Source organism: Manacus vitellinus, unplaced genomic scaffold (genome assembly GCF_001715985.3).
Source record: "Manacus vitellinus isolate BGI_N305 unplaced genomic scaffold, ASM171598v3 scaffold_6_pilon, whole genome shotgun sequence".
In the NCBI taxonomy this organism is placed as follows: domain Eukaryota; kingdom Metazoa; phylum Chordata; class Aves; order Passeriformes; family Pipridae; genus Manacus; species Manacus vitellinus.
The window spans coordinates 5402004-5427942 of NW_021940750.1; the positions used below are offsets into that span (position 1 = coordinate 5402004).

The 25939-nt window shown below is 39.3% G+C and overlaps 1 protein-coding gene across 1 annotated transcript in view; it reads left to right on the top strand.

Moving 5' to 3' along the window:
• Window positions 1–220: 220 nt before the first annotated feature.
• The window catches only part of LOC103760775 (cytosolic phospholipase A2 beta), a 49613-nt gene continuing 23894 nt past the window's right edge, over window positions 221–25939 (top strand). The window contains exons 1-5 of the mRNA XM_018082612.1: window positions 221–296; window positions 22977–23049; window positions 24085–24261; window positions 24910–25046; window positions 25726–25857. Coding sequence (XP_017938101.1) covers window positions 22977–23049; window positions 24085–24261; window positions 24910–25046; window positions 25726–25857 — 519 coding nt within the window. The 5' untranslated portion in view covers window positions 221–296. The remainder of the gene's footprint in view (window positions 297–22976; window positions 23050–24084; window positions 24262–24909; window positions 25047–25725; window positions 25858–25939) is intronic.

Genomic DNA, 25939 nt, shown 5'->3' on the forward strand with positions numbered 1-25939 from the left:
TCCTGAAGTCTGGATTCATAGAGGTTTTCTGACAGTATTCTACTATTTTTTTCTCATGAGTGGGTCTTCTACCCCTTTCAGAGGAAAGGAAGGATCTCTTTTGCAGTATTTGTCTGCTCTAAAGAGTTCTTGTTTCAGCTCACCAGGTGGAGTTCTGAACACTGTCTCCATGATTTTGACCACAAGATTACTACGAGACAAAATGGTACATATCCTGAAGGGCTTCCAATTGCTATCAGTGGAATTTTACAAGTGATCAACCAAAGTGATCAGCATCTTATAGGAATGAATGCTGAGTGAGTATAGAGATTCATTTTTCCTCTTTCTATATTCTAGAATCATGATTTACTGGATAGATATGAAGTCAGTAATGGATCAGTGGGGCTTTATGGGTTGGGACTAGAGCATTTCTCTGTGCAGATTGGGTGTAATAGTTTTTTGCTACTCAAATTCCATCCTGGTTGTAATCTGAAGGCTGCTCTGGAGTTTCACTTGTACATTGCCTTTGGTTGACCTTTTGTGCAAGAACTCACTTCATCCAAACCCAGCAGAGATATTGAATACTTTCTTTGCTGTGATAGAAGGTGGCTGTAAAAGAGATAAGGGGACAGGCAGGTATGTGCTGCTGAAAAAAATATTTGTTCCCTAGATAGTCATCAAGATGTACTTTTAGCTCCAGCAGACTTGATGTCTGGTTGATGCTTCATATTTCATTGTATCCATTGGTGCTTGCTGGAATGAAAGGGAAAAAAATGAACTCCATTCTCTCACTTGGCTATAGAGTATTAAAGATAAGCTTTGATGTGAGATTATGTTGTGGAATACATTTGGTGCTGGTAGCTCAGTGTGCAGTGGCAGTGGAGCTGCAGATTGAGCTCTGGGGCGTGGGAGCCCAAGGCAAGAGGCTGTGACTTGGCACCAACCACCCTTTGCACAAGAAAGGGCACAGGAACCTGTGGCCCAGACAGGTGATTAGACACTCAGAGACAGCAGGAACTGAGGGCTCATCAGGAAGAGATGAGACTTTCACGGGCTTGGCCTGTGGGGGTGTAAAAGCCCAGGATTACCTCTGTTGGGGGTCCCTGCTTGGAAGCACCAGCTCGAGCTATTTCTCTGTTACTGCACCGTGACTAAATTGTTCTAAGGAACCAGACGTATGAGTCTGCGCTAAGGGAATCCTGGGGTCGAGCCAGTAAGGAAACCTGGTCTGACTCTCAGAGTGAAGAGTCAAGCAAGGCTTAACATGAACCTGTCAGCTCACTGGAGCCATCCACTTTGAAGGAGCTTCGGTCTCAGCAGTTAAAATCTCTGGTGGTGCAAGTGTGACTGCCAGAATGGCTCCTGAATGGTCAGACAGGAAAATTTCCTTAACAGATGGTTTAATTCTTCTACTGCACAATACACATAGTGTAAGGAGATTACACATTGTAAAGGAGATGTAGCAGATAGTCCGGAAAACTGGAATTCACTTCCAGTTCTATAGAGGGGATTGGAAAGTGGCTGTCCAGAGTAAAAGGTATTTACAGTTCCAGAAACAATAGTATAGGTGTCCTTTCTCAGCCCTTTCAGAAGGCTCAGCTACCCCAGCTGCATCTCACACTGTAGGTCTAGATTTTTGCAACTGGTCCTTACACTTACATTCTCCTGGGTCTCAGGCACGTCAGCTGTGCAAGCTGCAGCATCTTTCCTGCAGCGTGCTGTGCTATGTCAGATGGGTCACTGCTAACTTGCAGCACAATGTCAAGGACTCTCCTCCTCATGTGACTATGCCAAATATCTCCCCTGACAGCAATTGCTTTGCTGTCAGAAATACTGGAAAGAAAGGATCTTGAGATGCCTTCCTTGTCCTCTTAAGCAAAGGTCTATGCCTGTCATTACAGACTTGCTGAGGCACTGTGGACTTTACTCTCTACGTTTTTTTTCTTGACTTAGCTTTGCAAATGGATTAGATGTAAATCTGCCCAGAGCTTCACATTGTCATAGCAGTAATAGTTATTATTATGGTTCTTGAAATACACTGCTAAGTCTCACAGAGATGATTCAGCTGGCTGTGTATTTGCCTGAATACTTTATAATTATAAGAAAGTATAAAGTCGAAAGATTTGAAGTTACAATTATACAATCAATGCAATGCAATTGGCCTACTCAAAAACAGGGAACTGGCAAATGTAATCTTCAATGGTTAGCTGGGAATGCTTATTCTGCTGTGCCATACCCTGAAGAAAATACAGTGTGTCCTGGAAACTAATCAGAGTATAAATGCAGGATGCTTTGGCAAACAAGGATTAGAGAGAAAATATGATTTGGTTGTATAATAGTGGTTGAGGCTCTGATAGTGAAGAAAGACTGATGATTTGTCTCCAGGTAGAAGTGTTGAGGAAACCTTTTAGCTATGAATGCCTCTCATGGGCTCTGCCAAACAATGCCTCAAGCTCAGAGCTCAGAACTCTGCTTGTTCCTGTCATGTCTCTGCTTCTGCCTTGCACATGCATTTCAATTTGTCATTATTTCAAGGTTTGATTCTATGTGTTCACTTCTAAAGTGTCTTGGGAGTGAACACTGATGGAAGCACATATAGTTGAAGTATAATGAAAGAACAGGAGGTTACTGGCAGAGGGGTTCCCAGCTTTTTTTTTTCAATGTGATTGCATCCATACTAAGCCTTTTTGGGATATTCCAAAGTAGTATGTAAGCAGTCACTGTGCAGCTGAAGTCTGTACTGTTTCAAGGGAACAGCATAACCACTTTGACATACAGCTATTTTATTTAATTTAACCAGATGGAACAACCTCGTTTAGATTCAGAATACAGCCAATCGTAACACAGGTTTTTTTCAAGCAAGAAAAATTCTACCATAAATATACAAGCTTTATATTTGGGAAGATGGAGAGGAAAATTTTATCATCAATGTGCAAATTTATGTAATTATTTATAATCATCAACCTTCCCAGCTGTAAAGAATATATCTTTTTCTTTCAGTGTATACTGTAGTTTTCAAATGCTAGCTGTGTGTTTTGCTTTCTAGAATGGATGATTCTCTTGGCAGCAGGGGGACATTCTGTAACCTTTGTTACAAAACCACAGTTCTTTAAATTGTGGGTTTCACCCCCTCTGCAGGGCTGCCTGCAGTCCCTACTCAGGCCTGTCCATAGAGAGCACTTCCATTAGCAGTGACAATGACATTGAAGGGTGCAGCCCATGAGTCTGAATATAAAAGAGGTCTCAGCTGCTCAAAGCATCATCATTGCACATGTACACTACCCTTCCAGTCTAGGGGGAAAACTTCTGCCACTGTAGCTTAGTAAAATTTAAGGTCACAAGATGGCAGCATAATCTCACTAGTGAGGCTGACAGAATTTGAAGGATCAGGTCATTAATCTTCCTCAACTCAAACTCCTGTTTTGAGCAGTCAGAAAGTCTTTTGTGTAACTGGCTGGTGCTTCCTGGGCTCTCTAAACTATGTATATACATGAAAGTGGGTGAAAAGCCTGTTACATCAGGCTTTCAAACTAACCTATTTAATTTATACTCCAATGCACTGTGATAGTATTGACATAAATGGCTCACCAGGAGTTCAATACTGAACAAAAAAATTACACCAGCATGTTATCTAACTAATCAGTAAAAAAGGCAACACTGATGGAACATTGACTTTGCAAAGCCTGTGCAACTGGAAGTCATATTTGTTATATCTTTCCTTCCTTTCTGGTCTTGAGAGCAAGATATTCTGAACCCAGCCTCAAAATACAGATTTCTTACTGAACATTAATTTTTTTTTTGTAGTACTACTGAGTGAATATATTCTCTGCAAAGAGCTGATTCATGTATTATTCTCTTTCTGTTTGATGGATATTTAAGTAATCGGTATTCAGTTTTCATCTGCCTATTTGTCTGCCTGTCTCTGTCTCTCTTTCAAAGAGATCTGCCCATTCTTACCATTCGTTCTGTTTGAATGTGCAGTACTTCATTTGGAAAAAAAACCTGTGCTAGGGAGAGATGATTCATCACATCAGTCACCATATTATATAATGCAGAGTGATAACAACTACTGTGAACATTTCTAGCAGCAACATTCCCACTCATGACTTTAAATACTTACCTCAGAAATGCCTGTAAAAATAAATGGAGATATTTGCATATACTTGGAAGAAAAACAAGTAATGAGAGCAAGTCAAAAATCTCTCGATTTTCAAAATTAATTGTAATTTTGTGTGATATTACTGCAGAATTAAACCATGGATTTTTAAGTTCGCCTTCCAGGTACACTTTTTTGAGAAGAAGGTAGAATCATAGATTTACCAGTTGCTTGCATCCACCAAGTGATTAGGATGTTTTGGCACAAATGCAGACTGTGCTTATGGATGTTTACTTGCTAAACTTACAGGTGCATTTCCAATGGACACTTTTGCAAACATTAGACTTTTGAACATAAGCTGAAATCCCAAGTGGTCGCTGGCTTTGGTTTTGTGTACTTGTTCAAATGACCATTATTCTCATGGAGTTTACTCTCACTGGTCAATATAGTTGTATCTGAGCATGCCTAAGAGAAATTTAATAAAGCAAAAGAAAAATTGGAAAATTGTACTCTGCCCTTTCTACTAGCAGGTCATTTCTGGCCTAAGCAATTGGCCACATGGTGTCACTGTGTTTCAAGGCAGCAAAACTTCTAGCAATAAAGCCTTTAGCAATTCCAAGTTTTCAAAGTATCCCAACCATGTGATGTTATCTAAGAAGGCACTTAAGCAAAAATGGCAAGGTCACGAAAGCTTCACAGTAGGAGTGTTTCAGGAAGATATTTTATAGAAAACATCTGATTCTCAACTTCTCGTACCTTCCTGGAATACATCAGAAATATTTTTAGCCCAGAAGCACTTGTTCACCAGATGTCTGCATAAGTGAGAATGCTTATATGGAAAGCTTTATCTTAAATTGTTGCAAGTTAGAATTTTAAAAATTCAGTGATGTGTCCTACACTTTAGTCACAGTCCTTCTTTTCTTCTTCTGTCTTTGTATATCTGAATGTGCAACAGCTTTTGACTTTGCTAAACAGGTAACTTGGTGCTGTGGTGCTCAGAGTAATATAAACTGCATCTCCTGGGACCCACAAAATACTGTTTAATCCCTGCTGGCTCTGAAGAATGCTTTGCAGAACACACCTGCTCAAGAGAGCTGTGCCAAAAGCTGATGTATTATGTGTTTAAAGAATCTCATGATGTACAGCTATAGCAACAGTGAGAGAAACCTTTGTGTACAGATACAGTATGAGCCCTTAGCCAAGAAGATGATATCTGGCTCAGGGCATGTCAAAAGATTGCAAAATCTCATGCAATAGTAAGTGTTGGTGTACACTGTTTCTTCTGGGAAATGGTAAGTGAGCCTAGAGTAGCAGGCCTTACTCTTTCATCCTGATAGTCTGCATAGGTTGGGTTAAGATTTTATAGAGAGGATAGATGTCTGGCAATGACTTACCACTCACATAGAGAGCAAGGTGCTTTGTTTTGATTGCTAAGAAATTAGATTGTTGCAATGCTTTTCCTAAGTCAACTGCTTCTGCTTTGTATGAAGCTTAGTCTCTGCATAGCTGTTAACAGTGACAGTGCTGTTTTAAGATGCATGTTTCTTATGCAATTAGTTTGCAACCAATTTTGTTTGGACCAGGAGTTCACTTGTAATATATCTGTTTTGATGGCCGTATCGTCAGTTTAAGTACACAGTCACGTCATATTTAGAGGTATTATGTGTACAAAGCATGGCACTCTGAAAATTTGAGTGCCTTAACATGAATTTCAGTGCAATGGTATGAATTGAGGAAATAGCTGTGCTAGTCTGGCCTTGAATGTGACCTGAGACTAAGTGCTAAATAAAACCTGCCCTGTCAGATCTCACAGGCCAGAGCAGAGCTGAGATGCCCTGGAGTGTGTGACTTCCTTGCAGAGACAGCAACTGCACACAGGGTGGGTTCGGAAGACCATTTCTGAGTTGCAGGTTATTTTGTGTTTCCTTTTGTATGTGCCATAATGTTTATTTGGGAACACTTACTTGAATATGATTTTGGCCTATGATTCCTTCCCATTCCCCCTCACCATTGCTTCTGTAGTTATCTTACCTGGAAGAATTCTCCATTGGCCTCTCTGCTGGTGGCAGCCCTTAGTATGGGAGCTTCTGCAGAGGGTAAAACATGATATGGTTCATCCTGGGGGAAGAAGAGCCTGAATCAGAAAGTAGCATTGAACAGTAATGCAGAAAAGCAGATGGGGCCTCCTGTAGGAGAGGGTGGTATGGGCAAACTTGAGATAAGTTGCGCCTATTGCCAAAACAATTTGTCCTGGTTCCACAAATCTTGGAAACTGCTGACCTCATTATCTAGAAACAAAGTGTCTCCTGGTAGTGTGCAAGGGAGTTCTAACATAACTATAATTATCCTAATGGCACTTCTGCCATGAGGGTATATAAAATATAAACAGGAAAGGCTGAAACCCACTGACACAGATGAAATGCAAATGAAGGGCTGGTGCCTCTACTATAGAAATTTAAAGAAGAAATGGAAACTGGCTGAGGAAATCATTCAGGGTTGTCTCCAGGAACTGCCTTCAAAGTCTTTGCTCAGGGAAGAAAGCTGTGAAGCAGGGGAAGGATGTATGTTTCCTCCCCTTGTGATTTTATGAAGCTCAAGCCCTCAAACAAAAGCTCCTTCTGACGAAACTTTTATATGTTGTCTTGTGCAATGTATTCTCTGGGAAGCTCTGTTACTCCATATTTTTTGGAAGAGGTACACTATGTATCAGTGCCAAGGGCATTTTTGTGTGTCTCTAATAGTATTAGACTGAAGAGTGAGTCTTGTCGAAATAATGGGAACAACTTGTCTCTTCATCTGAACCTTTTTTGAAAAGCACATGGACCATCACTGCCAGTGGATATAAGTCAACTACGGATTCCTAATATATGTGTGATATATAAAGAAAAGCTTGAAGAATGAACGAAAAAGAGATTTCTAAAGTGAAGGCAATCTATGATTATTTAGTTGGACCTACACAATGCATGCATTTTTCTCAGTAATTCTTGAATCAAGTTCCTATTATTTGATTGAGCTACACATAAAAGAGAATCATCCAGTTTTGATTTAAATTTAGCTATCATGTGGGAGGGAAATGTGGTGTGGAGGCTGAGAAAAGTCAGGGGTCACAATGTGAAAGGAAGGTGTAGGAGGGAAAATACATAGTTTAGCTGTAACACAGGTTTCAAGATCAGAAATAGAATTTATTGACATTTATGATACTGTGGCACTGCGAAAAGTCAAGAGAGAAGCAATTTGCTAAAAGTGATAAGAGTTCCCAGATAAACTATAGACCTTGCTCAGAAAAAACCCTGCAATCTAAATAGATTACATGAACCCCAATGCAAAGGAGAAAATAGAAGTAAAAGAACAGGACAATAATTAAACCTATGAAAAAAAAATGTGATATGTTTGGTTTTCACGGGGAGCAGAGAGGGGAGACTAGGCTGATGTTTCGTGCATATTCCTTTGACTGTTTTTTGGTTGTGCTCCAATTCATCAAACACTTGTGCACCTGGAGTGGCACTTTACCTGTGAATTATCCTATTAATAACAGTTGGAGTATTCCTGAGAGGAATGTATGATAGTTTCCAAGAGGATCAAAACTTTTGGCTTTTTAAATGCAATAACTACTAAATGGATAGCAGAAAAACTGGTATTGTCTAACCACAAAATCTACTATGAATTAGCAGTAGCTGCAGATTAGGAAGATGTCTCTGAATCTTTCAGCACATCTTTTCCCAATAGCAAAGCCACAGCTTTGAACTTTCAGCATTTTACTGTAGGACTTTTTTTTGGCTGGATGAACTTTGACTAGCTCCCCTCAGTAATCTGAAGTGGTGAGGCACAGGGGGCAGATCGTAAGGGATGAGGATTTTACTTGAGCTCAGTACTACACAGCTAGCAGCAAAAACCCCAGGATGTGCTCCTGTTAGTATGTTTTTCATTAAACACTGTCCTGACACAGACAGACCACATAATGGTGATGACTAGATATGTCAGAAGGGAGGAAATGGAGCTTGACTGATCACAACCAGAACTAGAATTAAGATATCAAATAGTTGTTCTTGTGTCTAGAAGCTGAAATGGATTGGTATGGGTTCATCTGTACAATTTTCTTTCAAATGTTGGGAATGAAAGGAGTTGTTAATACACAGCTGTTAAGATCTGTTCCCATTTAGGAAAGCATCAAATTGCTTTACGGTATCTTTGTTTCTTGGTTTTTCAATGGAGAGCATAATATCTTACGTTGAAGTTTATTAATATAGACTTCCTAGTACATGAGTATATTGAATGAAAATTAGGCACTACTTCTTACAGACTGTCCTGATGCTGAGTGAAACCATTTATTAACTTTCTGACTCCCAGGTTATTCCCCCCAGAGCTGAAGGATGTTTTGCTTGGGACAAGTGAACAGCATTTAACTGCATCTGTAATAATGTAGAACAACCATTCATTTTGTTTGATTCAGAGCCACATAAGGCTAGACAATGTCCTGTGTGGAACAAGAAGCATCTTGGAGTATGAATTCAGGGGGTGGGACACATTTGTGACTTATGCTATGGCTGCTGGACCTTTTGGTGCTCTCTGGACCACGTGTAAAATGATGCCTCCCACAATACAGACACTTAGTAGGGAATACACTAAATTTCTCTGAACATTGTCAGCGTCAGTATGCAATGTTTGCATTTGTAAATGGAAGGTGTATTCTACAACAATAGAAAAATTCCATTTTTTTCTTTGTAATTTTAGTTTGTCTTTCCTCTGAGTTGCACCAGTTTCTGTGATCTCAGGTGAACTGGATGTTGCTACTTTCATTTCACACTACAAATTGCTTGCTAACTTACCTAAGATGTGCAGAAGATTTATGACATAGCCAAGGAGTATTCAAATGGAGCAGGGGGTACCTTACCATTTTAATTCTAATTTCCTCCCTCCTTTTTCTGTTGTAAGCAAGTTATTGCACAAGGCGTTCCATGCTCCACATATCTGTCCATGTTGTCAGCTGTTTGTGTATCAAGTCTGAGGAGGAGGAAGAAATATGAGGTGTGTTAGCAATAGTCAGGTACTTCCCATTCACAGCAGAGCTGACCATAAGTTTTCTGATGCAACACTTCTCCATTCAGAAATGTTGATTGGATTCTGTATTGCTGGGTTGGCTGGTTCTCCAGCTTCTTGGAAACCTGCTTGGAAAGTAATGCTTTCGTAAACCTTGTGGACCCACCTGGCCTGTTTCTCTGGCTACCCACCATTCTGTGATGACATGACACTGCTGGCTTCTCCCAGTTAACAGGGGCTACCCCTTAGGCTGGTCAGCAGTTGCATGAGTTGCCCATTAGATGTCCTTCAGCTATTGGTCAATTCCTTTGATTCCAACTTCCTAGATATCTTAGCTTTGAAGCTTCCAGCGTGCCCAGGGAACTGTCAAGCCACCCATGTCATAGCAAAACAGCTGTGTAGGCAGGTAGGCTGAGGCATCAGCCCAGAAACGTTTCAAAATCTTTCTTATATATGTGAGCGAAATCTTTTTAGGGAAGTGCGCCAACATGATTTCCTCTGTGGGATGAACATTCCAGTTCCCAGCACTGGTGCAGGCGAGTCACAGGACATTTTACCTTTTTGTGGTTCACAGTTTGCTTGCTAGTACTTGGCTGACAAATGCATTCAGTATGTGTTTAAGTACACAGCAGGGAAGACCAGCAATTAGTGGATTTGAATCATACAAGGTGAGGGTCTGCGCCACTTTGCAATGTTTCTGTTGCATGGGGAGAGATTGCAGAGTACAAATTGCTTGTGTTGCAGAGAAGGCATCATTACTGGTTTGTGCTCTGCTGCATTGGCCAGCTGTGGGTGAGGTTTGCTTCCTGCATGAGGTTTGTTTCCTGGAGCCGTTTGTGAGAGAGGTCATCTGAAAACTAGTCTTCCATCAGATCTCTATCCCTGGAAGCTAGAGTCTCTGGGTGAGTGCATCTCCTCTAGACTGGACTCTCCCTGACTAGATCCAGGAGTTCTAATTTTGGACCTTTGGCACATGGATTTGGATCCTCTGGCAAAGGAGGCAGTGTAGGTAGCTTGTTTTAGTGTTCCATTCTGAACAGACTCAATGCCTTTCATGACCTACACAACAGTTTTCTCTCTTGTTGGCCATATCATGTCTTACCTACCACATAAACCATGAACGTGGGAGGCCTACGGTTAAAAACACTCTAGTTCATTGAGATGCCAAAGGCTATGAATTTCTATTGGCTTTGGTATTTCAAGAAGCACTTTGTACAAATCTTATGAGATTCAGAACTCCCAAGGTATTATATGAATTAAGAGGTTAAAAATGATCTGTGCCTGGGAAAAATAATTTTTCTACTAGAACAGAAGCATTTAAAATTGCAGTGTTATGCAAGTGTCATGTTTTATGTGCTGCTGAAGCAGAGGAATTAAAACTGACCTAATATGCATGTGTAGAGACATTCAGAGATAATATCAGGCTCCATGGATGACTCTGCCTTGGCACAGGTTAGAGCAGCTTTCCTGAGACCAACTGAGATGCTCAGTGTGTTTCAAGTGCCAGGCTCTCTGCTCACACTTTTCTGCTTTCTCCACTGGCTTAAGGGGAGCAGGTGACAGAAAGCTGCTTTCATACCACTGGAAGTAAGCTGAGTACCTTCTGCAAGACAAATTCCCAGTTGCACTATTAGGAACATTTCATGACTTCTTTTTGTCACAGGAATAGTACAAATTGACTAGAAGACGAGACACACACCTAAACAAGAAATTTTTCTCATTGAAAATATTTCCAATAGGGAGAAGTATCAATGCAGAAGGAGCTTTTGTATTTACTTAAATTCTCATAACTCTGTAGAACCCATGAAATTGTCTTCTGCTGTCAGAAGTTATAATCTACCAGGAGTGAGTCACAGGGTTCTTAATTGCTGTAAATAAGCTTGCAAGGCTCATAACTCATAATAACTCTAATGACTAAGTCAAACTCTGGTTATTCTATTTTAAATTGTTCACGTAGCTTGTTTGATGCCTAGAATTTTTGTATTTATAAGAAAAAATCAACATAAGTGAAAGAAGGGAAAAATTCAGTTTCCAAATTTGACAATCTTTCAGTAACCTTAGAAAAACCATACAAAGAGGTAGTGAAAAGCCCCATGACTTTCTGGTACTGAGGTCAGTGGTCGGTAATGATGCAGGAATGCACACTGAATTGTCTAATGTCTTTTCCACCTCTGATGCTCATTTCCATATGATTGCTGATGCTTTAAACAGCTTTTACAGACGATGCTGTTTGTCCATGGTCAAGTCCCCACTCCTGAACTCAAGCTGCGGTAATAGCTACATGCCACTACAGAAGGGCAGTCCTGGAAATTCCTCAGGAAAAGGAGAAGAGTAGTTTTCTTTTCTTTGGCCCCTCCAATGAGCTTAGCATTTGTCCAGAGGAGTTCCAGAGCCAACAGTGTAAAGTAGGAGCAGGAGTTTCTAAGCTTGGGACTTGGACAGGAGCAAAATCTCCTGTTTTAATGACAACTAGCTCTTAGATTTTTTGCTGCAACATGAAACTTCACCCTCAGGTATTTTTAAGACTTGAGCATTTTCAGACATTTATCAAGGATTCTGTGTCAGTATTTGCTTTTTCTTTGTGATCACTATGCCCACTACAAAGACATACTTTGCAGGTATTTCCATTGGATATATTCAGTTCATCATGAATTGGTTGTTTCTGTATTTCTTTGCCTTGTCTCTACTCTCAGATTAGTGGTTTTCTTATATTTACACTTACTCATTAACAGTACTAACCTACAGAATAACATAGCAAGGATACTACTGTTTTAGTCTTGTGTTAATTTTGGAGGGCTACTTAGACAGTAAGTTACTTGCAGGAATGGATGAATTGAACCCTTAATGAGTTGCATGTTATTTGAAATAAATAATTTTATATCTTTTATCCCTTTCTGAGCCAACATGCTCAGGCTATGCTCAGGTGAAGGTAGAACCTTGAATAAAATCACATACAGGGCTGAAACGGGTTTGACACAGAAATAGAAAGGAAATACTGCTATATGTGTCATACAGTCACTGTAACCTTTGTTTTTTAATTACTCTCGCCTGGTATAATTCAGTAGCAAACATTTCTTTAGCATGTCTTGTCCTAAAGAACTTGCAGTCACAGAGAGTGAAAAACAGTAGCAGAAAACAAGACTTAATCTCTTGATTCTAAAAGAGTGACTATTCAAAAAAATACAAGAGGTTGGTGGCAACTGAGAAAGAAACTCTTCTCTTGATAATTTGAAGATGAATACCATAACCATAAGTCAAGTCTTCCTACCAGCCAAGTGGTGAAGTGTAATACCTACCTAACTCTTCTGAGGTCTTTGCACAAGCAATTTTATATTGACATCAGTGTCAGACTATTTGAATAAGATCTGAAGATAAAGGTTTGAGAAACTGGCTTGAGTGGAATGACATTGAAATATCTTACTCAATTATTTTAATTAGCTCTGCAATCACTTGGTTTAAAATAAAAGAGCAATTTCTAAACATAAACACAGTAGGTTTCAATGTGTGGCTTTACAATGACGTGTCTTGGAAAGGTAACACAGCAGTCCTCAGATACCCCAGGTAACTAATAAGCAGCTTCCTCCTATCTTGAAGCTGCAAAGATCACTATCTTGCCATATTTACAGCCACACCTGCAAAGTATCTAAGGAAATTAGTAGCTCTCTTACTCTGGCCAGGAAAAAGAGCCAGTGATACTGGATTTACTGTATGATATCTTTGTTTAAGATTATAGTGGTTCAGAAGATAGGTAAGAGGATATAACACCTTTTACTTTTCTGAAACAGGTAGAGATCTTGATAGCCAGAAGGACGGTTCATTTACAGATGCTATCACCTGATTGCAGCTCAGATAGACCACTTGGTATTTTGTTCTAATTAACATCAGGTGCTGAAAATGGTGTTTGGAAAGTATTCAAAGATCTAAAATAATTTCAAATTATCTGTGTTGTTTGCTCAAAAAGAATGGAGCAGAGGGGAAACAATGGAAAATTAGAAGGCTTTTATTTCAGAGTTACAGGTTACATGCCCCTAAATCTGGCATTTCTGAATCTTTGCTTTATAGTTTCTAGTTTCACATGGTAACTTAGAATTGAAAAATTGAGATAGATTTTAATAAAGGTGGGTGGTTTTTGATATTTTAATTATTTTTACAGTGGTTAAATAACCCAAAGATGGAAAAAAATATTTTGGGGATCATCTAGGGAAAAAAATACCTTTTTATCCCCCCAGTTTTTGAGAACATTTTGAAAATTTTTGGTTTGAATTTGACTATAGGCATTTATTTTCTTAGGTGACTATAATTTTTCTAGCCTAGCCACTGAGCCGAACAAGGTACAAACTGATTTATAAGACAAAAAGAAAGTGATTGTTATCTCCCATTGTCACTGTCTGGCACAATAATACGTCTCCTCAAAGCTGCACAGTCTTCCACCGCCATCTCCTCTATGGTATGGCTGCATTTGGCCCTAGAAAGATCCATTGCTTATCTCTACTAAACAGCTTTTATGGGATGAATAAACAACTGTTCTCAAACAAAGTCATGGGAGATTCATGTTTCTAGGAGAGTGTTTCAGTAATTGCCATCCTTCCTTGTGAAGCTGTCAGGATTGAGGGTGGAAGGACTATGAATAGAGTGCCTCAGTTGGAACAGTTTTTGTACATCAAAACTGAGTTTGAAATTTTGCCGTGTTGTTGCCATTACTGGAATAAATAATGATCTCCATTAAATGAGACTTCAGTACGTTTTGTAGGTTCTGTCCCAGTTAGCTTTTAGGTTTATGCCAGCAGTAGGATGATCCAGTTCTCAGCTATTGAGAGTTGCTGTCATTCTGGTGCTTGGTTTTTGGTAGCTTAGTATCTTCTCGCAAGGGGCTGTTAGTGAGCAGCTCACTGGGTAAATTGCATGTAGCTGAACACTGTATTAATTGGCTTTTATTTCTTGCATGGTGGGCTTGCAACATGGGCTCGCATTCCTTCCATTCTCATTCTGTTTCACATAGTCTCTTGTGTGCATTACCCAAGTGCCAACAGGTCGCATATGCAACAATTTAACTTCAGTGTAATTTGATATGTATTTTTATCTGTTTTTTCCCCTTATAGCTTATTTCCAAGTACTTTCTTAATATTAATTCAGAGAATCAATAAGATTCAGGCACAGAAGTGGAGTAAGACCAGCCTAATTAACACATAAAATATTTATAGAATCCCTCTTCATTTTGTCTCCTGAACAGTCTTCTACAATCTGATGCTGCAGATACAGTGTAATATTTTCTAAATCTAACTCCACTAGTATAAGCCTGGCATGACTATGTCCTCCCTTTAAAAAGGGGAGGGGGAAGACTTGCTGTACCCCCTTGAAGATATTGCCTACTATTTGGCTAGTTCACTGATGTATTGTGCTGTACCCTCTTCAGGTTTAACCTTTAGTTTTGTCTTTCTTTCCTTATGCAGTTGATTTTCTTTGCCTTACTTTCCCCATGCTGTACATTTTTTGTGTCTGCAGTAAGTCTTGACATCACGTAGCCTCATATCCAGGAGGAAATGGACGTGGTACTTGTCAGCGTGCTTATTGACAAGAAACACAATGTTTTATGTATTTTTGCCCATACTGATTTACTGGAAACATTAACTTCTTGGAAGAGCTATTGGAAAAATTAGTTCTGTAGCTCTCCAAAATAACTTTTGCACCTTGATTTTAAGGCATGCTGGGACCATTTTTTTCTTTTTTCCTGTTCCATTAGGACATGGATCTCCCTGCTGCAGCTGTTCTGTTTTTAATGTGTTGCTCTGTTTCCAGGCAGATATACTGCTGTTTGAGTGGAGTTCATTTTTCTCTAGCTGTTTTTCCATTTGCCTTCTCTTTAGGAGGTAAATTTTTCAACCTACTATTTCGATCTCTCTGTTCACTACAGCAGCAGAACCTATGATCAAAGCTGCAACTGCAATATAAATAGAAAACCAGAACTCCACTCTGAATAAGAACTTTTTTCCTTTATTCTCTGCATTTTTTCTTATCTCTGGAAATGGAATGTTACTATCCCCTGTGTTCAAGGGAGCACGAAGATGAATGTGTGCACTGCAGTCTTAACTGGTCCTGTAAAAACGCACAAGTGAGGCAGCAGGAGTGCAAGACCTGCATAGTTCATTACTCTGAACCCCAGATTGCCTTCTGATGAGTTTGGCTCATTTGTCTGGAAGTAACTGCCCTTTGATTTGCTGCACATAAACAGCAGACCTTTATTTGAGATATCTTTCTTTTTAGTATTTCAAAGATGGCAACCTAACTACTCAGGTTCTCAGCCTGCTGTTTGGGTGCTTGACTGCATCCAGTCCTCACTGGTGGTGAGCATGGTGGCTGCATTGCCAGCCACAGCAGAATCTCTGTGAAATGTCAATTTGAACTGTTGTTTGTCACCTGCAGAAGCCCAGGAGCATCTGCCTAAAACTGATTTTCAACTGCTCGCAGTTTTTTTTTGTGGAAAGTATTTTAAAAAGTGGTTTAAAGGTGATTGAGTTCCAGGAAAAATCTAACACCAGATTTCAGGTAAACCTATTTTCCTAAACAACTACTGTGGTTACAATTAATTTTTTCTTCGCTTGTCAAAAGCCAAATTCTTAACTACTATTTGATGAAAATTAATTTTTGACACTGCATCAGTTTAAGGTGTCCACTGGCTGTTTTGTGAGGCTTGATCCTATCTGATATTTACAGTGAGAATATACCTTACTGCAAACTTATGGTGGCTTCCAGGCTTTTTTAAAGTCTGAGTCTCCTTGCCATCCAATATGAAATTGCAGGTGGGGATTAAGATACAGTCAGAACGGATTGCATGGAACAATGTCCTGACAGGCACCCCATGGTGCAACAGGCCACAGTAGGCATGGGAGAGGTGGAGGAAGCTATCCCTCTGCCCTCTCCAGTGGATGTCATAGGACCCACCACTGCCAACAGCAAACTGATGGGGGAATAGGATGGAAAACTGGGAGATGTCAAGTTGTCATGTTAATATAAAAGTGTGTAGAGGGGAAGAGCTCAGAGGGTATGCTGCTTTCCCTTTCTCTACCAATATTTATCTCAATTTCACCAGCATCTCTGCATTGGCCAGGTAATCAGTAGGTACTTCAAAATGAGGAGACTTGATTTACTGGTTGTCAGAAAGATTCCCAGTAATATATTAAAATAAGTCCCTATTGTAGGAAGAGTTGAAAAGAGCATTTGGAATTGGCTTGGTCTCCCACCAGAGATTTGGCTCTCCCCTGCCTTTGACTTTTTTTTTAATGGAGTAATTTGTGGAAGAACTTGAAAGATACTGAAAATTCAGCTCCTGACTAGATAGGTGGAAGAGATGGGAAGTGAAGGAAGACTTTCTGAACATCTACCCAAAAACCTGGCAGGACAATATTGGCACAATAGCAAATTGCAAGAGGTAATGAAGTGGCAGGCAAAGCTATGGTAACTTCAGCTTTCTGCTCACCTCTGACTTTGCAGATCTTTCCCTCTCAGATGTAGGCAGGCTCTTTTCCACACAGAGGAGGCAGAGGGTGGAGCTCAGCGCCCGTATAAATTATAAGTGTCCTTCAGGTTGTTTCAGCAGCAGCAGCAAGCTGCTAGCGTGTTTGTCAGCTGACAGATCTGTTAACCAAACTGGGGTTTCGGTTGCTGCCGCCATGTTTCGTGCCACGGGGAGCCCACCAGCCAAGGTAAGAGAATGGCATCTCTGCACTTTGCCGTGGCCCGGCACCTTTGCTGTTGGACCTCCCTTCTCCAGCTCTTGTGAGCAAATTCCCTCCTCGGTGCATCTGCTGAGATGCAGAGGCAAATGGCCGCTGGTGCACTGTGGCAGGGGCATCTTGAACTTCACAGATTTGCCGTTTTCCCTTTTGCTTCACAGTAACTAATATGTAAGAGAAAACAGCAACAGTGTGGCGCTTTTCTTTTATCCTGTGGTGTACATGCTGGAGTGAACTCTGTGAAGGAAGAGGAGGCTGACCTTAAAGAGTTTACCTCCCTGTAAAATGAAAGTGCTTTAGCCCTCCTGCATGTTTTTCTCAGGATAGCACATGTTCATTGCTTGCCCCAGCTGAAATAAACCAACTGCTTTGTCTAGCAACAAAGCATAATTTATATTACTTTAGCTTCAGGGGAGAGATGTAATGAGCTACTTGGCTGATTTAGCTATCTTTTAGGTAATGTTTACAGCATCTGCAATTCTAGTGGAAGTACTTCATGTCTGGACTCGAGTTTTCTAATAGTAAATTTCATTCAGAGATTTTAATTGATAGCATTTAGTATAAATCAACAGAATGATTAGCTGAGAATTCTTTTCTCATGTATATCTTTAAAAAATAATGGACGTGGTGTCTGAAATGCAAGGTGTGAATTATTTACAACTAACCACTCTTTATGTATCAAATCCTATGTCAAATTTTCCAGCAAAAAAAAGAAATATGGGCATTTGTGGATTTAAAATATAGTGGGAAACAATGTTACATGCTATGGCCTCTAGAGATCATTAATTGTGCAATGATAATATGTGCAAGTGAAGTTAAAGGCTCAGAAAAATATCAGTAACTTGAACAGATACTTCAAGTGATAGATTAAAAATATTCAAATATTGGATGCTCAGGGCAAAGAATATACATTGTAAATGTCATGTACTTTTCGGATAAAATTTGTATCTGATCCATCTACCAGTTAGATCTTAAACTAACTATCTATTGTAGAAATGACTGTTATCTATCAATTTTAAATAGTAAGGTATCTAATAAGTTAATTCTGGATCTGATATCTAGGTAGATAGCTTAGGTATAATTTTATCTAGAAAGTCTCAATTACAAAGTTCTTGCACTTCATCCCAATGCTGCAACTGATATTCCATGAGCGTAGACATACTCCTGGTTAATAGGCACCACTGCCAAAAGGTTTGAGTACCAGCATAGGTTCAGATCATAAAGCTTCTGTTCCCAAGGAAAGAGATTAATTCAATACTTCAGGTAGCTCTGGTGTTCTGTCAGGGAAATGTGTTTTTCAGTATGTGTAAGTTGGTAAACAGATATAGAAATAAGAACAGTGGTTTTGTGGGTGGTTTTTTTGTTGTTTTTTTTTTTTTTCTTTCATATTAAAAAAACCCCATGTTTAGAAATGTGGATACTCCTAACTATCTAAGAAGACCTCCTTAAAGTCTAGTAGTAGTTTAAAAAAGCTACCAAATTGACACAGAAGTGATGGTAAGTATTAATTTACAACTTTTGATATATTTTGATATATTTGATATAACAAGGTTTTTTCTTCTACTCAAACAAGAATAATCACTCTTTAGCAGTTTTATTTTGTGGACTATGGAATAATTTTTACCTAGTAAAATACTCAGAAATTTTATCAATACAAAGCCCCAAGGGACCCACTCATACATGTAAAGAGGTGAGTGATAGAATATGAACAGGAGATACATCCAAAATCCACAATGACTCTAGAAGCAATCCATCAATGCTAACATGAAGTTATAGTAAATGTGTGTAAGGTGAATTAGATTTCCTCGCTAACTGTTCAACTTCCAGTGAAAAGATTTTGGATAATTGTGATTCCCAAGAGAAAGGAGACTTCTGTGGTCATGCTCTCTCCTTCTATCCCCTCTCAGAGCTTTGCATATTTCTTCAGTCAGTTGCTTTTCCCATCAGAACTTTTCATCCCTTCAATTTTAATGAAAATAGGCAGCTGGTTGGAAGGACAAATTCCTATCAGTATTCTCACTGATGGGGGGCTAATAAACTCAGCCCATACTAGACATTAGAGGATCTATGTGGACAAGAGTGCTTTGGAACCAGGTTTATCATGAGGCTTTATTATAGTTTGTAAATTTATGGATTTAACTTTAGTATGATAAATCTCCAAGCTGTAGTTGAATCAAATCCTCAGTATCTAAGATAAAATAAATGGTTTGGCGTGAGATTTAGCAGACAAGATATTGTACAGCTTCTAGTGCACCACTGAAGAAAGAAGTAATCCATGAAAAGAAGTAATTACTCATGTCTGAAAGATATTGATAAAGCTGAGCAAGGAATTCTACAACTATTTACAGAATGTCAGAAGGTAGCAAACTCCTCATACTAAACTTAATATAACTTGGTGTTATCCCATCATGATAACTCTGCTCAACGAACTGCTTAGATTTGGTGTAGGGGGAGTGAAACACTGACATTCCAATCAGCCTTCCTACATTTACAAACCAAAGACTTAAAAAAAAAAAAAAAAGAAAGAAAGAAAGAAGATGTAGGTATGGGAGGAGGTTCCCAGATTGCAGAAACTTCCCTAGAAGACTAACTTTCTAGTGAAGGTAGCCATGAGATGTTGTTCTAGGAGCAGCATGGAGGGGCAATAAGGACTGAAATCGAACATATGAACTCCTGGTAGGTTTTTGTCCTTTTACTGCCATTTAAAGACTGTCTTGGTAGGCTCCTCAATATTTATGAGCTTTGAGGAGATTTAATACTCTCAGAGTTGTCTTTTTGGAATGAAACCTTAAGTGATTAACCACCTATAAACAGGAGAATTATGTGTCCTCCTGAAGCTGACCAACATTCATATGACTATTCTCTGGAAGCCAGTGAATATGTATTATTGTAATGAGAGAGATGTTGGCAACAGATGTGAATTTTCAGTTTGTTAAGGTTTGACACAGCTGTGGCAATTTTGACATGCTAGTTTTATCTCCTGATTGTTGACTTTTCTGTATTTTGAACAGAAATGACTCTCTCAAAAACTTGCTTTGAGAGTACAGAAATATTGTTCAATGGTAAATACTTCAGAATGAAAAGAAGTTTGGTTTTTTTTTTTTGGTTTGTTTGTTTGTTTGTTTGTTTGTTTTGTTGGTTTTTTTGTTTGTTTGTTTGTGGTTTTTTTTTCCTTTGTTTTGTTTTTTTTTCCCCTCCAATTTTTAGCCTGCCCTTTCTTTGGTACTCTGGAGGTGCTACTATTTGTTGGTCTGGAATGTTATTGTTTAGAATGCAAACATACACAGGTAGCTGAATCCTGCACTCTGTTGTTGGGCTCAGTGTGGCACTACTACTTTTCCAGCAAAAATAGAATGATACATTTGTGGGACTTGTGCACCTTTGACTCTGGATGTTTACAGAGGGATTTTGTTACTGTCTGCATGCCTATGCAAGAAACCATATTTCTCCCAAGGAAGTGAACTTAAAATAACAAGACCAGTACAGCTGCAAAACTGTCAAGAGCTATCTGGATGTGGTGTCTGTGCTCATCAAGTTGCATTAATTGAGAAGTTACATGTTGCTTTTCATGTTATGAAAATAGTAAATCTTATCTCTAACCATAATTATTTTTTTCTAGAAGGGTATTCTGGAGTACCAGCACTTTTGGGCAAAGACATTATTTTTAGACCATCCAAATCAGACCCTAATATTCTGCTCTGGGCTATTGTTGAAGAAAATTGGCTGCCTTTATCTGATAAAGAAACGAATTAGCCCACTTCTGAATGGTTATCACAGGCTGAAGTAACTGCAGTCTTGGGAGAGGGGTGGTTTCTGGTTTCCCCATGGGATTTACACAGCCCATAAGGTTTGTTATGGCCACATTTCCCCATCAGAACATGCTTGCCTTTTACCCTGCAACAATGTCAGGGCTAAGATGCACTGAATCGGAAGTAGTGAACAGTCATCTTTGGTTATATTTCCATTGGTGGGCAGATGTTGACATGTTTAAGCAAAGTGATTGCTGTTGAAAGGGGAAGGGAGGGTCTCTGGCTCTAGTGGGAAAGGATGAAAACACAGCATCTATTACAACTGAGAGTACTCTGAGAGTACTGATGATGAACTGCAGATGCACCATTTTTATAAGCCATTTTTTCATCACAAATGGTTCAAAGCAAATTTTATATCAACATCCATTTCTTCAGTGAAGGCAGACTCTGAGAATGGTTTGGGCTTCTGTTGAGCAAGGAGGAAGTTGATTACAAAATAACATAACATTTACAAAATAACATATTAATAAAACCAGTCACCTTTGTACTTGTCTGCATAATCCAATAATTTATGTAAGTGAAAACCACAAGGAATGTTGAGTGAGTTTTCTATTTGGTAGTCCTATGTCAAATAGCTATTTGCACAGGAAAATTATAGTCAAATTCTTTCAGTGGGCAACTGGAACAATATGGAAGTGTCTCAGCTGGAACCTGTAATGTCCACAATGCAGTAAACTCAGAAAGTTTTAAAAATATCAATTTTAAATTTGGAGTGACACATAATAGAACTGATTCTTGCCACACAAGAACAAATTTGTCTTGCATTTTTATACAAGCAGTGTTTCAATCAACCATTAAAAGACCAAGAGACAGGGTCATGTGATTTTGTACGTTTAACAACAGCGTTTCTCTGCTCAGGGTGACTCTTGAATATTGATCTGAATTTTAAAAGTATATAACTTTAAAACTGACATAATAAAATTTAATATCAAGCCTTCTTTTCAACATGCTAATTTACAGATAAGTTGCTGTCCATTTGAAGTAACATAATTTACCTCAAAATAAGCCTGAATTAAACTGAATGCAGGTTATTTTAATCTCTAATAAACAAGTCAGCAGTATCCACCCCATTTTAAAAGAATTTCAGATTAGCTGAAAGTAAGTGAATGATTCCTTCTGTAGAGAAGCTCCTCCTTCCCCAACAATTTGTCTCTCCAAAGTTAATCATTTCAGTGTCAGGAAAATTAATCATGGTGCTAACTTTCAAAATAAAATTGTGAAATTATTTAGTTACATTGTACTGGGATTCTCTTATTTAGACAAATTGAGACAATGTTTCAGTCAGTGTGTATTTAAACTTTAAGTTTTAATTTATTAATGATAGTGGGACTGCATGTTATTACTGCTTATTATTGCTGAAGAGCCACTCTAATATGCAAACAAGCAAAAAAAACATAAAAGAACAGAAAATTTAAAAAAACTTTTATATGTACCAATTTGAAAAAAGAGTTAAATATTTCTCTCAATTATTAAGATTGTCATGGTTCATATGTGTGCTCATTCACACTTATGAGAATGTGTTTTGAAAATGGCAAGTATTTTCTGACCAGCTTAGGCTGAAAAGCTTAATTTTTTGTTAAGAGTAAGGAACAAGTAACTTGAAATAAGTATTACAATGATAGCTTGCCTGTGATAGAAATAAATCTCATGTCTGGAAGGGAAGTGGTTCCATTCCCATTAGGTATTTTCAGGATACATAATGATACAGGATTCTGTGATACCATTCCTGCAAAGCGGGGCACTTTTTTCTTCATCTGAAGGGTCTGTGCTGGACCTGTGCACTGTTCACTTAAAGTCATCAGGATGTTTTGGTGAGCTTAGCTTACTTACAAGTGTCATGGTAATTTAGTCCTAGTTGGGATACAAAGTCAGGAGTTTATAGAGCACTTTGGTAAGTACCATGTCCTGGCCTACTGTCAGTGCTGTTCCATGACCTGGGCAGGCAGCTGCAAGTTCCTAATATCCCCTTCCACGGGCCCTGTTATGACCTCCTTGTGGCACAGGACCCGTGGTGGATTGGCAGTGCAACCATCACTGTGGCTGTGCATGCAGCAAGCTGCATGAAAACAGGCACCTCTAGGGTGACTATGAGAGCTTTCCATGCCGTTGTCTGAGTCTGTGTTTTCTCTGTCTTCATTTACTCAAACTACTTAGCAAGTAGCTGCACGTTGTGCAGTTGTGTTACCGTCTTAGCATGGTGTACTTCAACTGGAGGGTGGGTACCTCACTTCAAACAGACAAGTGGAATGACAGACTGTACCCTGTACTGTTAAAAGTACATCTTGGTTTTGTATTCTGAACAAATTGTATTTATTTTCTTTGCAGATGAAGTTTTGCCCCCTCCACATGCTTTCTGTAAGAATCATACAAGCTAAGAACATCAAGTCAAAAGACCTGTGTGAGTTGTGGTTTGACTGTATTTTTAGTCACCTAAGTGACACAGTGAGCAATATTCTTAAGTTCTGAAGGTATGCAAGCAATGTACATAAAGCACAGCAATAGCAATATTAATGCCAGGGCTATAATTAGATCAAATGCCTGAGGTATCCTTGGATTTGAATACATCTGTAGTGGCATTTCAGGGAACTGGTAAAAATTAAGACACACGGTTGAATTTTTTGGGCCACCACAGGAAAATAGACTTTGTGAGAACACTGCAGTCTATAAATCTGCTTGGAATTTTTTGGTTTTGATGTTTCTAATTGGTAAAAATCATATAATGGACAGGAATTTTGCCACACAGGCCACATATTTAGGTACCTTTTAATGAAATCCTGTACAATCATATTCAATAATCAAAGGTAAATTAGAGAATTTCAAGCCTTCTAATATACCTTATCTTTCAGGGTATTTTCTGTTCTCCAATGACCAGTCACACTAAATTATATTGGTAGTTTTGGTTAAGGAGGGCCTCTGTGGATCCAGCCCTAAGCACATGCTGAACATGAGGGCAAAACAGACTTTTCTGTGTACATTTGTGTTCAGCTGTCTTTAACTCATTATCTCACCCTCACAACCTCCTATGGCTCCTTCTCAAGGTGTGCTGTGGACCATTCAGCTGCCATTTTTGCAGTGGTCTCCCACGGGTTCCTCAGTTAGGGCAGAGACCATGAACTGCCTTTTTTCACACTTTAAACTTCTGGCCTCTGTATTCCTGTAGTGAAAAATCACTCATTCAGCCAAAAAAAGCATCACTTTGCAACCATTTCCTTGAGTTACAGCAGAGACTGTTTGTGTCTTGCCATTTAGGGCTGAACCTGGATGCGAGGGAGACCAGACCTTGTTGGTGGAGTAACTTCCAGCCACGGGGCTTCCTGTACTCTGGTGTCAAATGCCATGTAGCACTGTCCAGAGGGGGACACTAGAAAGGGGTTAGAGTGCCAAGACCTGTATTTCTGAGTTTCAATGATCTCTTATATCTACTTTATTGAAGGGACAGGTCCACTTTCCTGCCAAAACCTTGCGGGGCAATGTTATTCACTGCTTGATACCAGTCTGAAGTATTTAGGCATCTCGGGCTGCAGTAGACATCTTCAGTCAAGTCCAGACTCCAGCTCTGAAAGACATCACCCTGGAGATTTCCTTTCACACCGTTGTCAAGCTTCACAAAGTAAATGTGCTTTCCCCCCCTGGCTCTCCCCAAAGGATGGCCGCTCGAGGCACTGACTGCACTAACCATAAGGACTAGATGTAGGCTGGAAGTGACATGAAGATTTCTGACTTGCTCATGCTCTCCTGTTCTTGGGTCCACACCAGCTTTTAGCTGCAACAGATCATCTGCCCTAGTACCTAACCCTTCTAGACAGCCATTATGTCCCTCTGCATGTTTGTGTTACTAGACTGAGCAAGCCAGTCTCTTCTGATCTTTTCTGTAATATGCATTCTCCTTTCCTGTAATCATCCTAACAGCCCTTTTTGGAACTAGCTGTAGTTTCAGTTAAACTTTTTTAACATCATTGACTTGAATTGTAGGGACTGTGCTCACTGAATGGTCAGTGGAGTCTTTTATACCTCTTTCTCTTCACATGGGAAACATGGCTTTTAGTGTACTTTGTGTGTGCATGTGTACACATTTGCAGTTTGTAGTTAATCAGTAATTAGATGGTTTTCCTTGGTTGTTTCCAGCTGACGATCTCTTTACTAACTAAAAAACCAAAATGAATAAGTAATAATGTTTATTAATTCCCTAGGATTATGGCCTAGCCCTACTTTTCATCTATAACATTGGCATTAGGTTTTTAATTTTTCTCTGCTGCAGTGACTGCATCAGACTGCTATGTGCGCTTGTGGCTGCCATCTGCTTCAAAGGGAAAGCTTCAGACCAAAACCATCAAGAATTCTGACAACCCTGTCTGGAATGAGACTTTCTACTTTAGGATCCAGAGAGAAGTTGAGGTAGTAAAAAAATAGAAATGTCACCATTTTGAATATCTGGGAGTCCTCAGTTGACACCCTGTTGATCAACTGTGCTAAATAACTTAAGAAAATGCTTGTGTATCAGTGTGGTTTGCACAGAACAGTAGACATAAGCAGTAGTGTTCCCCTCAGCTAGTTACAGACATTGGTGATGTAAATGCCTATATCTAAGCTAGTCCAAATTCCCTTTGTTGTCACCTGAGTGAAATAACCACTGTTGTAGCAGCTTCTTCTGTGCTGTTTTGAATGGCTAATTTAGAAAGAGCTCTCTCTCCACTGGTTCTAAGCGAAGACTAGAGAAGTTGCTGTGTTGTAGACAACGAATTTAATCCTATTCTAAACTGCGTAATTGAGAGAACTTGGGGGATGAAGAAAATAAGTGTGTTCTTTGGGTGGGTTATCAGTTTGGTGCAGAGCACTGACATCTTTTCTGTCGTGGGAGAGTGGGAACTCTCTCTTACAGATAGTTGGTTTCTGTTTCATAGGTTTCCCAATATTAGGTTTAATAATGTTCCACATTAGCAAACTCCTGAAGGAAAGCACGTTTCTTTATTTTTACCAGTGTGCTATTGAAGCAACTGCAAAAATTTAAACCATTTTTTCGTTTACGCTTAACAGAAGCTCCATAAGTGTTCTTATTTATTTTTTCTACTACTAGAACATTTTAGAATTGGCAGTGTGTGATGAAGATCCTCTCACCAAAGATGACATGCAGTTCACAGTTCTTTTCAATGTTGCTAGAGTCAGACCTGGGGAGACAATCCGCGAGACATTTGCCTTGAAATCAGAGGTAAGAGATGAAAATACAGGGAGTGATTGACAAGACTGTATTGTCCACGTTGGCTTCCATTTTGAGTTTGGATCTTCATAAA